This window comes from Somniosus microcephalus, chromosome 2 (genome assembly GCF_052327205.1).
Source record: "Somniosus microcephalus isolate GS21.2 chromosome 2, FLI_Smic_1.0, whole genome shotgun sequence".
Classification (NCBI taxonomy): domain Eukaryota; kingdom Metazoa; phylum Chordata; class Chondrichthyes; order Squaliformes; family Somniosidae; genus Somniosus; species Somniosus microcephalus.
The window spans coordinates 179,279,274-179,294,280 of NC_140988.1; the positions used below are offsets into that span (position 1 = coordinate 179,279,274).

At 44.5% G+C, this 15,007-nt stretch overlaps 1 protein-coding gene across 2 annotated transcripts in view; it reads right to left on the bottom strand.

The window, feature by feature from the left end:
• The window catches only part of LOC147123139 (Kv channel-interacting protein 4), an 85,955-nt gene that overhangs the window by 42,370 nt on the left and 28,578 nt on the right, over positions 1-15,007 (bottom strand). For both annotated transcript variants that reach the window (XM_085967648.1, XM_085967658.1), the window contains exon 2: positions 11,369-11,438. In XM_085967648.1, the coding sequence (XP_085823774.1) occupies positions 11,369-11,438 (70 nt within the window). The remainder of the gene's footprint in view (positions 1-11,368; positions 11,439-15,007) is intronic.

Here is a 15,007-nt window from a genome sequence, read left to right on the forward strand (position 1 = left end):
TCTGACTCCACTGACTTTGGTGGGTTCAGTGGTGTCGGCCGTGGTCAGGCGCATCATTGCACTTACTTCAGGATGTACCTGCCCATGCATTTTTTGGTCTTATGTTTTTCCCAGCCTCCTTATCCTGAAAACAGCTACTTTGCATTAAAAAAAATTAATTCTCAGGATGTGGATGACACTGGCATGGTCATATTTATTGCCCATTCCTACCTGCCCTGAAAATGTGCTGCTGGGCTGCTTCCTTGAACTGCTGCAGTCCTTGTGGTGATGGTGCTCGGTAGGGAATTCCAACATTGAAGAATGACATTGTATGTCAAAGCATAGTAAACTTTTTAAGCAGTTAAAATTCATATTTTTCTGAACACTTTTTAATTGTTTTAAACAATTGTTATATTGGCCCAGTAATTCGGGTCCCAACGCGTGAGTACGGAAGGGGTACTCACGCGTGGGCCCGATGGAAGTGCCGGTTTTCAGGATGCACAGCGCATGCGCTGAAAACCGGCATTTCCTGTCCTCTGAACCAAGGGGTTAAGAGACGGAACGCATGCGACGTATCAGGCAGCGCGTGCGCGCTGAAATTCCTTTTTTTGTAAAGAGTTGCCCGTGAGTAAAGGCCTCCGGTTTTTACGCTTGAAAAAAACAGACATAAGTACTTAGTTTTACAGGTAAGTGGTCTATTAATACAATTTAGAATTTTTTTTCCACAGGTTTATTATTTTTTAAGAATTTACAGTAAGGTAAGTGTATTTTTAGACCCGATTTGTTAAAACATTATTTTTTTTTAAATTTGATTAATTGTTTAAAATAGCTTTTTTTAGTTATTCATAGTTCATTTATTTAGTGGGATTTTTTTTAACTTTTATTTGTAGTTTAAGTACTGTTTTGGGCGACCTGAGTTTTCATGAGTTTGACAGTTCTTACTACTATCAAACTCATGAATGAACTTTTGCAACCTCCCATTGGTTGCCCAGTGCCCACGTGATCCCAGCCGGCTCATCAAAATAACAACGCTTTAATTCTGTTTAAAATAATGTAAAAGTATTTAAAACTTTATAAAAGTTACCTAAAGATTAATAAAAATACAAAAAAATTATTTAAAATGTTGCTCTGCATGTAAAATTGCTTTGCAGCTTGTGTTAAAAATTGGGGGCGTGGCCTATGTTAAGGAGACCTCAAGGGGCGTGTCTAACTTAGACTCCGCGCTCGAGGCTTCGCGCTGGCTGCACTCCTGGGCGGCGTGACGTCAGACGCTGCCCGGGAGTAATCAACTGAAAACAGGAATTGCAAGCGTCCCGGGAGCAGAATGGCAGGCGCGCCGGGTAAGTGCACATCGGGGGCTTGCACGCGCGGCAAGCCCCCGAACCTAATTTCTGGGCCATTAAGAGTTAGATGTTCCCAACACTTGATAGAATTGCTGCAGAATTTAAGTGGGCTTGATACAGATAACTGGTCTCTGAAATGCTGCAAAATTCTAGGGGCCCTGAATTTAACCAAGTTCTAACTGTTCTAATTTAATGTTCGCACATATGCAATTTCCAGAAGGTTTACTGATCATTTTCAGGGGTCGGAACCTTAGCCTATTTTCCCTTCCCCGCCCCAGGTACACTGAAGCCAACTGTTGCGCCCCATTGGCTGCGGTCAGATAACTGAGAACACTGCAAGGGTCAAATGTGAGGCCTTCATAGTCTTTAGGACTTGGTACAACAGCACATGCTGCAGTTACCCACTAAACCATCAAACAAACAAACTGTTCAGTTCACTTTCAGTTCTAACTGCGTCACAATGACTGGCTTTTACCTTGTATATGGAACGATTTGTTTCTGTATTCCTTTTAAAATTTCCCTCTGCCTTTCTCCCCTTATTCCTCCTCCTGACCACAGTGACATGGCAGCCATGTGCTATTTTGCTCAAGTGGCTATTCTTCATATGCAAATCTGAACAAAACTATTTTAACAAGGATTTCAAATCATGGTAATTTGGGGTGGAGTGGATGCTATCGCCATGTGCAGTGTCTTGAATGACACTTTAGGAGGTTGGTAAATAGTGGAGGAACACAACACAATTGGCAGTGGCACGATAGCCTTATCTGATCACTCACTGCAGCGTATCAATTTCTAAACAAGTAAGGACTCATTGCAAAGTCTGCACAGCAAATGAATCTGTTGTACCACAGACTTGTGCTAGGCAAAGGCAGAGATATTGCATCAGCTTGTTCCTGGTTGTTCCAAGAACTAAGGCTGCTTCAAAACCTGCCATTGTGATGATAACGTCAGTTGCTGAGTCTGTCATTATAACCAGACTGGCTATAATGAGCCTAATCATGTCTATAACTGACACTTGCAGGTGATTGAGACTAGAAACCCTGGCTGATTTATTTCCCCTTTCCTATCTCAGGGCCACCAAGGCCTGTTTTAGTGCTCTGCTCTACTCTGCTCTGACTGAGATCAGATAACACAGCACAGACCACGGATATTTTTAGTTCTATAAATGAGAATAAGATCACATGGTGCATTTACCCATGGGGAGCTATTTGGGGCAGTCAGATTCTCCTTCCCATCCTATTTTATTTATTTTAAGTTTGCTTGCAGTATATGCCAGCAGCTACAATGCTCCCACGCCTGTGCCATAAATGCTCTTGAGCCAGGGCCATCAGGTTACTAGGGCACAGAGAAGCATGTGCCTCCTGAACCTTTTGGTCTCCCTGACGCTGCCTCCAGGCAAGTTCTCTCAGCAGCCAGACAAGTGTTGGCAGCATTTGATCCAAAAGCACAGTGGGGTGCTGCTTCAGACTGGGAGAGGCATATGGACTCACTGAGCATTGTGACCAGAGGATCAACTGATTCCCTCAACATGGATCCTTTCCTCCTCCTTAAAGTGGAGAAGCAGCAGGAGCAACATTCAGGAAAACAGCTGATCTGGCAGCCCTAACAATGAGCAAGCTTAAAAATCTCCCACCCGCTCTTCAGCAACATCTCACCTTGCCCCTGACTCAGACACCATCAACAAGCTCCTGACTGCTAAACACAAAGAGGGCAACATCAGAATGGGCCACTTAGATGGTATCAACTCACCTTAAACCAAGAGGCAACCCAGGTCTATAACAAAGATTGTCCCCTCTCTGCCTCAGCAAACAATGTGTTCACTGAGAATCCACATGGGGACACTCTGTGTCAGGACTCCTCAAGCCAGCAAATAAAACTCCTCGCCACCTGCAGGATATGCCCAATGTCACCCGCAGACAGTGACACCTCCAACAATCCATGTTAGCCGAACATACCTCCGTGTCGCTTAGAGATTTTAGTTCAGCTCAAAGCTTGTGTTTTAACATTGAAATCATTTTTTAAATTTCTTGTTTATATCATCTCTAAACATTAACTTAAGCTGCAGCCAGGATGTTTCATTCACTTCTGTGTGAATATATTTTATTCTGCATTACTGAAACAGTATTCAAATATTGGGAGAGAAGCAGTTACATGAAGCAGAATTCACCAACTTAACGAGTATTGAATTAATTAGTATTTTTGTTGTCTCATTGTTGGTTTCATTACTACAGTACAGTACTAGTACAACTCTGACAATAGCATCACATTCTCTGTACTAAAAGTAAGTCAGGTGTGCTTTTGAGATATGAGTTACAAATGTGATTCAGAAAGAACACTACAGATTGGCCTCGTACAAAATGTCACTCATTGTGAATTTCCTACCAAAAGTTGCTACTTCTTGCTTAGCAATCACACCAGGTCACTTTGAGTATGACGTAGAACAAGATGATTAGGTGGAGAGTGGCTCACTGGTGCTGGCGAGTGACTACACGGTCCCTGAAAGTTCTATAATGAGGTAAGTGAGTTATGACAGTCTGTCGCACCAGTGAGCCATTACTGTTGAGATCAATCAGGGAAAAGTAGGAGGGATGAACAGCAAATCTGCAAAGCAATCCATACTGGTCAGAACTGGATAGAATTTAGTTTGGCGTCAGATGTAGGGGCATGAACACCTCAGGTTTCTGATGGTCAAAATTTTGGCCCCTGATTTTAATTGGGGGGTCAGTTTTTGGCAGTTGAGTTTTGGCTTCAGTTCAAAACTCATCCTCGGCAGAAAAAATGTGGCCCGTGGTATTTTAACTCCGAGTCTTATTTAACTGCTGGGCAGGAAGATGAAGGGAAGCAGCGGATATTTGCATGGCTCAGAGGCTACTCGCTAAGACCAGGTAAGTGGCAGGATTGGCTGCCAGGCCATCCTGCGCAGATCCCCACAATCAGGAGGTGGGTGGCAGGGTAGGCCTAAGCTTTCCCTGTGCTGTCAGACTGCTTCTCTGGCATTCAGTTCTGGATAAGCTGCAACTCCCGTCAGCTAAACAACAGGAAGACCAAAGCCATCATCTTTGACTCCTGTTACAAATTCTGTACCCTTACCATGCACTCTTTCCCCCTCCTTGGCCAGTGTCTCACGCTGAGCCGGCCTGTTTGCAACCTTGTTGTCCTGTTTGACGCCAAGCTTAGCTTCCGGCCCCGTTTCCTCTCCAACACAAAGGCCAACTCCTTCCACCTCCTCTCCTACCATAGTACATCTGCTGAAACCCCCGTATATGGTTTTGTCACTTCCAGACTCATTTATTCCAATGCTCTCCTGGGTGGCCTCCCATCTCTCACTTTGCACAAAGTTCAGCATGTCCAAAGTTCTGCTGTCTGTGGCGTATGTGCCTTTAAGAGCAATTGTGGTGTATGTGCCTTTAAGAGCCCCAGGTGTGCGTAATGCCGGTAATTGCCACTTGGGCTATATAAGCCTGTGTATTGTGTATATCCTTTAGAACCCCCCCAGACTTGCTTAGTAAATACCTATGAACCAACTCCTGTCTTCAGTGTCTTTATCTACACACGGACACTACAGTGGCGACGAAGTGGAAACGGACTTACCTGCAATTCGGCAGCACCTCAAGGACATCGATTCCTCCAGCGTCCAGAAGACTCAAGGAAGTAAGAGAAACTGTGGTTTCACCAGCTGGCCAAGCTGGTGACAGGTACTGCGCTAATCCTTCCTGGGCGTCAGGCTGGAGCTCCAGCGGCGGGCTCTACAGCTGAGACAGGCAGCGAAATCGGAGGCAAGCAATAACGGACTGGGAGGGTGCACTCGAGAGACGGCCGGCGCGGCAAGCAGGTCAGCGTTTAGACCTCCGTCGGGAACGAGTCTCCAACAGTGAATAAACGGAAACCACAGTAAAACAGCGTTGTTATCGGTAGCAGCGGCGGGAAAGCGCGGGAAGCGCCATATCGTTGCTACAGACAGAAACAAAAAGCGCGGGAAGCGCCGTATCTTTTCTGAAATGCCTAAATCTGGTAATATTGAGGCTTTTGATGGCGAAATAGAAGATTGGACCACATACGTGGAAACAGTAGAGGTTTATTGCACTGCAAATGGAATAACAGATGAAAAAAAAGCTTCAGTACTTCTGAACTTAATGGGCGCGAAGACATACGGGCTGTTACGAAATGTAATCACTCCAGCCAAACCAAAGGACAAGACTTTTAAAGAAATTGTTGATACCCTGCAGGAGCATTTAAACCCAACACCGCTGCTGATAGCGGAACGATTCAAGTTCTTCAAGAGAAATCAACACAAGAGTGAAAGTAACGCTGATTACCTAACCGAATTAAGAAAGCTATCAAAGTACTGCCAATTCGGAGCAGGACTATCGGATTATCTTCGAGACAAATTTGTTTGCGGTCTCTTAAGTGAAGGAACACAAAAAAGACTGCTTTCTGAAAAAGATTTAACATTGGACAAAGCTTTCAGTATGGCTGTATCATACGAAGCAGCAGCAAAAGGAGCTGCAGAGATACAACAAGAGACACAGGACTTCGGCACCCATAAAATGACACAGGAGTTCGGAAGATGTTATCGCTGCGGCAGATCCACCCATAACCAGAGGGACTGCTGGTTCAAGGGCAAAGCATGCAGGCAATGTGGTAAGATTGGACACATTGCACGGGTATGCCAATCTGGACAAAATAAATCCACTGACAGAAAACAAAAAATCAATAAAGAAAAGTACAGGAAGGTACAAATGATGACGGACAATAGCTCCGAAGACCAGAATAGCGATAGCGACTCCGGAAACGAGACTAAGCTGTCTCAAATTACATAACGTACTTGCCAAAGAGGATTACCAAACCATTTGGGTTACCCTCACAATAGCAGGGTCCCCAGTTAAAATGGAGCTAGATACAGGATCAGCTCTAACCGTAATAAATCGACGAGATTACGAGAGGCTATTTTCGCATATACCTCTAAAAGACACATCCATTATCTTAAAAACATATACGGGGCAGAAAGTCTACCCCAAAGGAAAAATAAGGGTGCCTGTGGTATACAACGGCAAAGAAATACAAAAGTTGTATTTATACATTCTACAAGATGGTGGTCCACCGTTGTTGGGACGTGAATGGATAAGGAAGATACGTTTAGACTGGCACTCCATTCAGGCACTGACGGTGACCAGTAAGGAAAAAAACAATGATGACATCATACCTGAACGATTAAAAGACATCTTGGCCAACGCCAAAGAAGTGTTTCAAGAGAAACTAGGAACCTTGAAAGGCATCACCGCCTCAATAAAAGTGGAAGATACAGCAATTCCAAAAATTTTTAAGGCAAGACCGGTGCCATATGCAATACGTCCGGCAGTCGAGGCAGAGCTGAAGAATTTGGAAAAGGCAGGCGTATTATCCAAAATAGATTGGAGCGAATGGGCAACACCCATCGTTCCAGTCATGAAAAAAACATTGAAAAATAACTCTGAGGAACAGAAAAAAATTTGCATCTGTGGGGACTTTAAGGTGACTGTAAACCCGGTCCTTCACACGGTACAGTATCCTCTTCCAAGGATAGAAGATATTTTCGCCTCACTATCCGGAGGGAAACGTTTCACAAAAATTGACTTGGCACAGGCATATCTACAGATGGAGGTTGAGGAGACCTCTAAAAAGTATCTCACAATAAACACACACAAAGGCCTGTACCAGTACAATCGACTGGTTTTTGGAATAGCATCAGCCCCAGCTATCTGGCAAAGAGCTATGGAGCAAGTCCTGCAAGGGATTCCGGGGACTCAATGCTACCTAGACGACATCCTTATAACAGGAGAAAATGACAACGAGCACCTTGCCAATTTGGAGCAGGTGCTCGCTATGCTGAAAGAACGGGGCCTACGAGCAAATCGCCCCAAGTGCGAATTTTTCCAAAATCAGATATCATATTGTGGCCACATAATTAATAAGGAAGGGTTGCATAAGTCACCTGAAAAAATTGAAGCAGTTATAAAAGCCCCAGCACCTGAAAATGTTTCACAATTAAGGTCATTCCTGGGATTAATAAATTACTATCATAAATTTTTACCGAACTTATCAACTATTCTACACCCTCTTAATGATCTTCTACAGACAGGAGTGATTTGGAAATGGAACGAAGACTGTAAACGTGCCTTCCATAAATGTAAAGACTTAATCACATCCGAGAAAATTTTGGCTCATTACAACCCATCACTACCAATCAGACTGGCGTGCGATGCATCCCCTTACGGCATAGGAGCGGTATTGTCCCATAGATTCCCTGATGGCTCGGAACGGCCGATAGCTTTTGCGTTACGCTCGTTGAACTCAGCTGAGCGTAACTATGCCCAGATAGACAGGGAAGCACTCAGCCTGGTATGGGGAGTGAAGAAATTCAACCATTACCTACACGGACAAAAATTTACCTTGCTGACTGACCATCAACCCCTCATCTCCATATTCAACCCTAAAAAAAGGTGTCCCCATTATGACGGCACAAAGACTACAGAGGTGGTCCCTTTTTCTAGGGGCACACCAATACAACATTGAATACAAAAGGTCAAAACAGCATGGGAATGCTGACGGTTTATCACGCCTACCGTTGCCAACGATAGAAGAGGCACCTACAGTAGACCCAGTAGAGATATTCCACTCTACCATAGTGGAATGTCTACCGGTGACAAATTCTGCCATTGAAAGGGAGACAAGAAATGACCCTACTCTCTCACGGGTCTATGATTTAACAGTGAAGGGATGGCCAGCACATGGCGAACCACTGTTGCCAGCATTCTCGCAAAGAAGAGAACAGCTGTCAGTGTGCCGAGGAACCTTGATGTGTGGATCCAGAGTGGTGATTCCACCCAAACTCCAGGATAAAGTGCTAAAGGAGCTTCACAAGGGGCATCTGGGTGGAGTGAAAATGAAGAACCTAGCTAGGGCGTTTGTATGGTGGCCAGGTATCGATGGAGACATCGAAGACATGACCAAGAGCTGCCTAGGATGCCAGAAGGTCCAAAATGCTCCGCCACAGGCCCCTCTACATCCATGGGAGTGGCCCTCATCTCCCTGGCAAAGGGTGCACATCGACCTTGCTGGTCCATTTATGGACTCAATGTTCTTAATCGCAGTTGATGCACACTCCAAGTGGCCGGAGGTAATAAAGATGTCCTCCACCACCACGGAAAAAACCATCACAGTATTAAGGACCATATTTGCCAGGAATGGGCTGCCGGAGCAGATATGTTCTGATAATGGACCGCAATTTGTGTCCGAAAAATTCAGAAAGTTCTTAAAGAACAATGGGGTAAAGCACTACACGTCCGCCCCATACCATCCCGCCACCAATGGATTGGCTGAAAGGTTTGTCCAGACCTTCAAGAAGGCCATCAAGGCCATGGGTAATGAAGACATAAAACTTCAGCACAAGGTGGATAACTTCTTATTTGCATATAGGAATGCAACGCATATGGTTACTAACCAAACTCCCGCCATGATGTTCTACAATAGAAACCTAAGATGCCGGCTGGATTTGGTCAAGCCCAACATCCGAAGGGACGTGGAGAACCGGCAGTTTCAGGGCATGCATGAAAGGCCAACTAGGGCCTTCCAGATAGGCCAACCGGTTTTGGCCCGGGACTACCGTACCGAGAAATGGCAGCCTGGAACTATCTGCACACGATTAGGACCACTGATGTATACCGTGGACATCGGAGACAGCATAATAAGGCGCCATGCTGACCAAATCATCAAGTCATCCGAAAAGGGACAACCTACACCACCACTCTATACATCTAACGATGAAGTAGAGATACCCATATCTACCTCCGATCCGGTGATACTGGAGCCCAATGAACCCGACACTGGCCTTCAAGCCGAATCAGCCTTGCCAGAAGAACCTACTACACCACCAGAAACTACTACACCCCCGAGGCGTTATCCGGACCGAGTCAGGAAGCCTCCTGAGAGACTAACTTATAATTAATTAATAAAGCAATGTATATTATTTTGCATATAACATATAATTAATAATTACTTAAAATATGATGTACTAGTTAGCTAGAAGGGGAGGAATTGTGGTGTATGTGCCTTTAAGAGCCCCAGGTGTGCGTAATGCCGGTAATTGCCACTTGGGCTATATAAGCCTGTGTATTGTGTATATCCTTTAGAAACCCCCCCCCCAGACTTGCTTAGTAAATACCTATGAACCAACTCCTGTCTTCAGTGTCTTTATCTACACACGAACACTACACTGTCCATATCCTATCCTGCACCAACTCCTTTTTGTCCATCACTCCAGACTTCGTTGACCTACACTGGCTCCTGGTCCCTCGACACCTCAAGTTTAAAATTCTCATTCTTGTGTTTAAATCCCTTCATGGTCTTACGCCTCCCTATCTCTGCAACCTCCTCCATCCATATAACCTCACTGAACACTCCCTTCCTCTGATTCTGATCTCTTGCATCCCTCCATTTTTGCCCCAGCAATGGTGGCCATGTATTCTGCTGCCTAGGTGCTGCCTAGGTCCCACTCTCTGGAATTCCTTCCTTCAACCGCTCCACCTCCCTCTTCTCCTTTTAGGATCCTGCTTAACACCTACATCTGATCCATCTTTTAGTTATCCTTCCTAATATCTCCTTTGTCAGCTTAGTGTCTGTTTTTCCTCATGCATCTGTAAAGCACCTTGTGATATTTTTCTACTTTAAAAGCCCAATATAAACACAAGTTATAGTTATTGTTGCTTTCATGAGTCTGGAAGACCTTGCAATATAATGTAGATGGAACACATTGCTTAATAAATGTGAACAGTAAGGGATGGGTGCATCTGCAAGGTAGGTTGGTGTGAGGAGTGATGTGCAGGAGTAGGCTTGGGAAGGCAGAGTGATGGGGTTGGGTTGACACGCACATCAGGATGTAGGGCAATGTGGCATTGTACTCACCTTTCCTGCCCTCATGAGATCATTAAAGTGTTTCCGACACTGGATCCAAGTCCTGCCAACAACACTCCTGCTGCTCACTTCGTCAGCAATCTCCAGCCATGCAGTTTTAGTCTGAGCAGCTGGCCTCTTCCTTCCATCAGCAAGGAAGAGGATGCGCTGCAGGCCCTGACTCCTTGGAGTAATATCTCCAAGGAGGTGTCACTGAATCTTGGGGCTGCTTTCAGTCTTTGTGCTTACATATTTAAGGTTAGAGTTTTATCAATTTGTTACAACACAACCAACTCACTATTCCACAACCTGGCTTCCACCTCCATCAGTCTTCAAGTGACATCAGTACATGACTGCTTTAAATAGCTCAGCTGAAGTAGAGTTATCTGTGACATCATCGGACCCGCTCCAGTTAATTGGTCGGGAAACCCGGACGTCTGTTTCAACTGCAGAGGCTTCATTAAAAAGCCAGTAAAAAACGCGCCTCTCCAACTTCCGGGTTCCCGACGCAATCCACGGCACCCCCCCCCCCCCCGCCCCGCTGCCATCCACACTCAAAGGTAAAAATTCAGGCTATATGTTGCTTTCCTAGCTTAATCCATTTACAGTCTTAGAATTCCCCATAGTCTTGGCTCAATGTAGTGCTCTCGCATCTGAGTCAGAAGGTTGTGGGTTCAAGTCCCACACACGAGATTTAAGCACGTAATCCAGGCTGACACTTCAGTGCAGTGCTGAGGAAGTGCTGCATTGTTAGAGGTGCTGCCTTTCGAATGATACGTTAAACCGAGGCCCCAACTGCCATCTCAAGTGGACATAAAATATCCCATGTCACTATTCGAAGAGGAGCATGGCCGTTCTCCACAGTGTCCTGGTCAATATTTATCCCTCAACCAAGATCACTAAAACAGATTATCTAGTCATTATCATTGCTGTTTGTGGGACCTTGCTGTGCGCAAATTGGTTGCTGCATTTGTCTACACTACAACAGTGACTACACTTCAAAAAGTACTTAATTGGCTGTAAAGCGCTTTGGGATATCTTGGGGTCATGAAATGTGCTATATAAATGCAAGTTCTTTCTTTTATATGACTATTGGTGACGTCAGTATAAATACTCACCTCCTTGGGGAAAGAACTGTGCGTAAATCTCTTTGAATGTCTCTTCATTGACTATCCCACTGGGACATTCCTGTGGATAAGCACATACAAAATAAATAAATCCTATATGCTGAAACCAAGTGTAATCTTTTATTTATCTGTATATTAACTTCACGGTCACAATAAATCATGTACTATATACATCTGTATATGTGCTCACATAAATGAAGGGATGGAATAGCATTGAAAACCATTTAATGTTATGTAGTGGTTTCTAAAATGTCAAGTTTAATTCTATTGTCTGACACCAGGATTAGGCATCCATTTAAATATTGATTTGGCTCCTGGTGCAATGCTGATTTGTACTGATCTTCAAATCAATAGCAACAAATAGTTACTGGTTTGACAAATTGTGTGAAATTACCTGCCATGGTAGCAAGCAAGTGAAATATTTTGAGTACGGCTAAAATACATTGTGCAAACGAATCACAATTATCCAATGATTTCAAACAAGTGAGGGCTCTATTCTATTAGGCACATTTTCTGCATCAGGTCTTTGACTGGCATGTGAGGCGATGCACAAATATTTCGGAGGAATTCAGTGTTGGGCTGCCTGCAGAAACATTTCACATGAATTGTAAATTGTGTTGAGAATTAGATTTTTAGATAATTAATTATTAACCAGAGTAGATGTTCAGTCACTAGGCAACTAAAGATTCTAATGTCAAAGCAGAAACATGACTGATTATACATTATGGGAACAGCTAAGGACAAATAATTTTTAAAAAACTACCACTTTCAACTGACTGGATAGTGATATGTTTAAAGAAATAGTCCTAATCATATTTCTCATGATCCCACAGCTCACAACAATCAATTTCGAATCTTCCTTTTGATATTAAGCAACTATTGGAAAATGTTTTTCACAGGCACTGCAGAAAAAAGTAATAGTTGTTAACGTAAGAAAACTACTAGGCACTTGGTCTAAGCGTTAAACAAAGCTTTAATCAACTGTTTTACAACATGGAGGTCTAGTTGTGTCCTTCACTAGTTTCTGTTAAAGAATGTTCCAAGCAAGCTGGACCTATGCCCGAGTATTTATACTCTTCCTGGACAGCGCCACCAGTAGGCCACCCAGTATTATTTCATAAGTCATTTCCACATGAATGACAAGATTCATGTCAGTTGTTGAGTGATAGTTAATTTCATAGTCATCAAGTTGATTTGTGGATATTAGAGTCATAGAGTCATAGAGTTTTACAGCACAGAAAGAGGCCCTTCGGCCCATCGTGTCTGCGCCGCCCATCCATCCCTGTCCAGTCTAATCCCATTTTCCAGCATTTGGTCCATAGCCTTGTATGCAATGGCATTCCAAGTGCTCATCCAAATGCTTCTTGAATGTTGTGAGGGTTCCTGCCTCTACCACCCTTTTGGGCATTGAGTTCCACATTCCAACCACCCTCTGGGTGAAAAAGTTCCTCCTCAAATCCCCTCTAAATCTCCTGCCCCTTACCCTGAATCTATGCCCCCTTGTTATTGACCCCCCTACTAAGGGGAAAAGTTCCTCTTTGTCTACCCTATCTATGCCCCTCATCATTTTGTATACCTCAATCAGGTCCCCCCTCAGCCTTCTTTGCTCCAAGGAAAACAACCCCAGCCTGTTTAGTCTTTCTTCATAGCTGAGGCGCTCCATCCCAGGTAACATCCTGGTGAATCTTCTCTGCACCCTCTCCAAAGCAATCACATCCTTCCTATAGTGAGGCGACCAGAACTGCACACAGTACTCCAGCTGTGGCCTCACCAGCGTTTTGTACAGCTCCATCATAACCTCCCTGCTCTTATATTCTATGCCTCGGCTAATGAAGGCAAGTATCCCATATGCCTTTTTAACCACCTTATCTACCTGTTCCGCTGCCTTCAGGGATCTATGTACATGTACACCAAGGTCCCTCTGACCCTCTGTACTTCCTAGGGTCCTACCACTCATTGTGTATTCCCTTGCCTTATTTGTCCGTCCAAAATGCATCACCTCGCACTTTTCAGGGTTAAATTCCATTTGCCATTTTTCCGCCCATCTGACCAACCCATTTATATCGTCCTGTAGCCTGAGGCTTTCCTCCTCGCAATTGACCACCCCACCAATTTTCGTGTCATCTGCGAACTTGCTGATCATACCTTTTACATTCTCATCCAAATCATTTATGTAGATCACAAACAACAAGGGACCCAGCACCGATCCCTGAGGTACCCCACTGGACACAGGCTTCCAGTCACAAAAGCAACCTTCGACCATCACCCTCTGCCTCCTGCCACTCAGCCAGTTTAGGATCCAACGCGCCAAGGCACCCTGGATCCCATGGGCTCTTACCTTCTTGACCAGTCTCCTATGCGGGACTTTGTCAAAGGCTTTACTGAAGTCCATGTAAACCACATCCACAGCATTTCCCTCATCCACCCCCCTAGTCACCCCCTCGAAAAATTCAATCAGATTTGTCAGACATGATTTACCCTTGACAAAGCCATGCTGACTATCCCTGATTAATCCTTGCCTCGCCAAGTGAAGACTAATTTTGTCCCTCAGAATTTTTTCCAATAATTTCCCTACCACAGATGTTAGGCTCACTGGCCTGTAATTCCCTGGTTTATCCCTGCTACCCTTCTTGTATAATGGTACTACATTAGCTGTTCTCCAGTCCTCTGGTACATCCCCTGTGGCCAGAGAGGTTCTGAAAATTTGTGTCAGAGCCCCTGCAATCTCCTCCTTTGCCTCCCACAGCAGCCTGGGATACATCTCGTCCGGGCCTGGGGATTTATCCACTTTTTGGCCTGCTAAAACCGCTAGCACCTCCTCCCTCTCGATGCTAATATGTTCAAGTGTGTCACAGTCCCCTTGCCCGATTTCTATGTCTGCATCGTCTTTCTCCATAGTGAACACAGATGCAAAAAATTCATTTAAAACCCCGCCTACATCATCTGGCTTTACACACAGATTGCCACTTTGGTCCCTAATGGGCCCTACCCTTTCCCTGGTTATCCTCTTGCCCTTAATATACTTATAAAACATCTTAGGATTTTCCTTTATTTTGCTCGCCAGTGTTATTTCATGGCCCCTCCTCGCCCTCCTAATTTCTTTTTTAAGTATGCCCCTGCACTTTTTATACTCCTCTAGGGCTTCTTCCGTCTTTAGTCTTTTATTTCTAATGCATTTTTGTATATCCCTTGTCATCCAAGGTTCCCTTTGCTTGTTGGTCCCACCCTTGACCTTTACAGGAACATGTTGGCGCTGTACTCTCTCTATTTCCCTTCTGAAAGTCTCCCACTGTTTTGATGTGGATTTTCCTATAAGTAGCTGCTCCCAGTCCACTTTGGCCAGATCCTGCCTTATCATATTAAAATCGGCCTTCCCCCAATTTAGAACCCTTATTTCCGGGCCGTCTTTGTCTTTTTCCATGACCACCTTAAATCTCACCGAATTATGGTCACTGTCGCCAAAATGCTCTCCTACTGATACTTCCACCACTTGCCCGGCTACATTCCCCAGAATTAGGTCCAGTACCGCCCCCTCTCTTGTCGGACTTTCTCTAAGAAGTCTTAAGATGATAGTGTCTTGAGCATGTGGCACAATAAGTTGGTGTCTCATGGAATGGTTGGAAGTGAGTT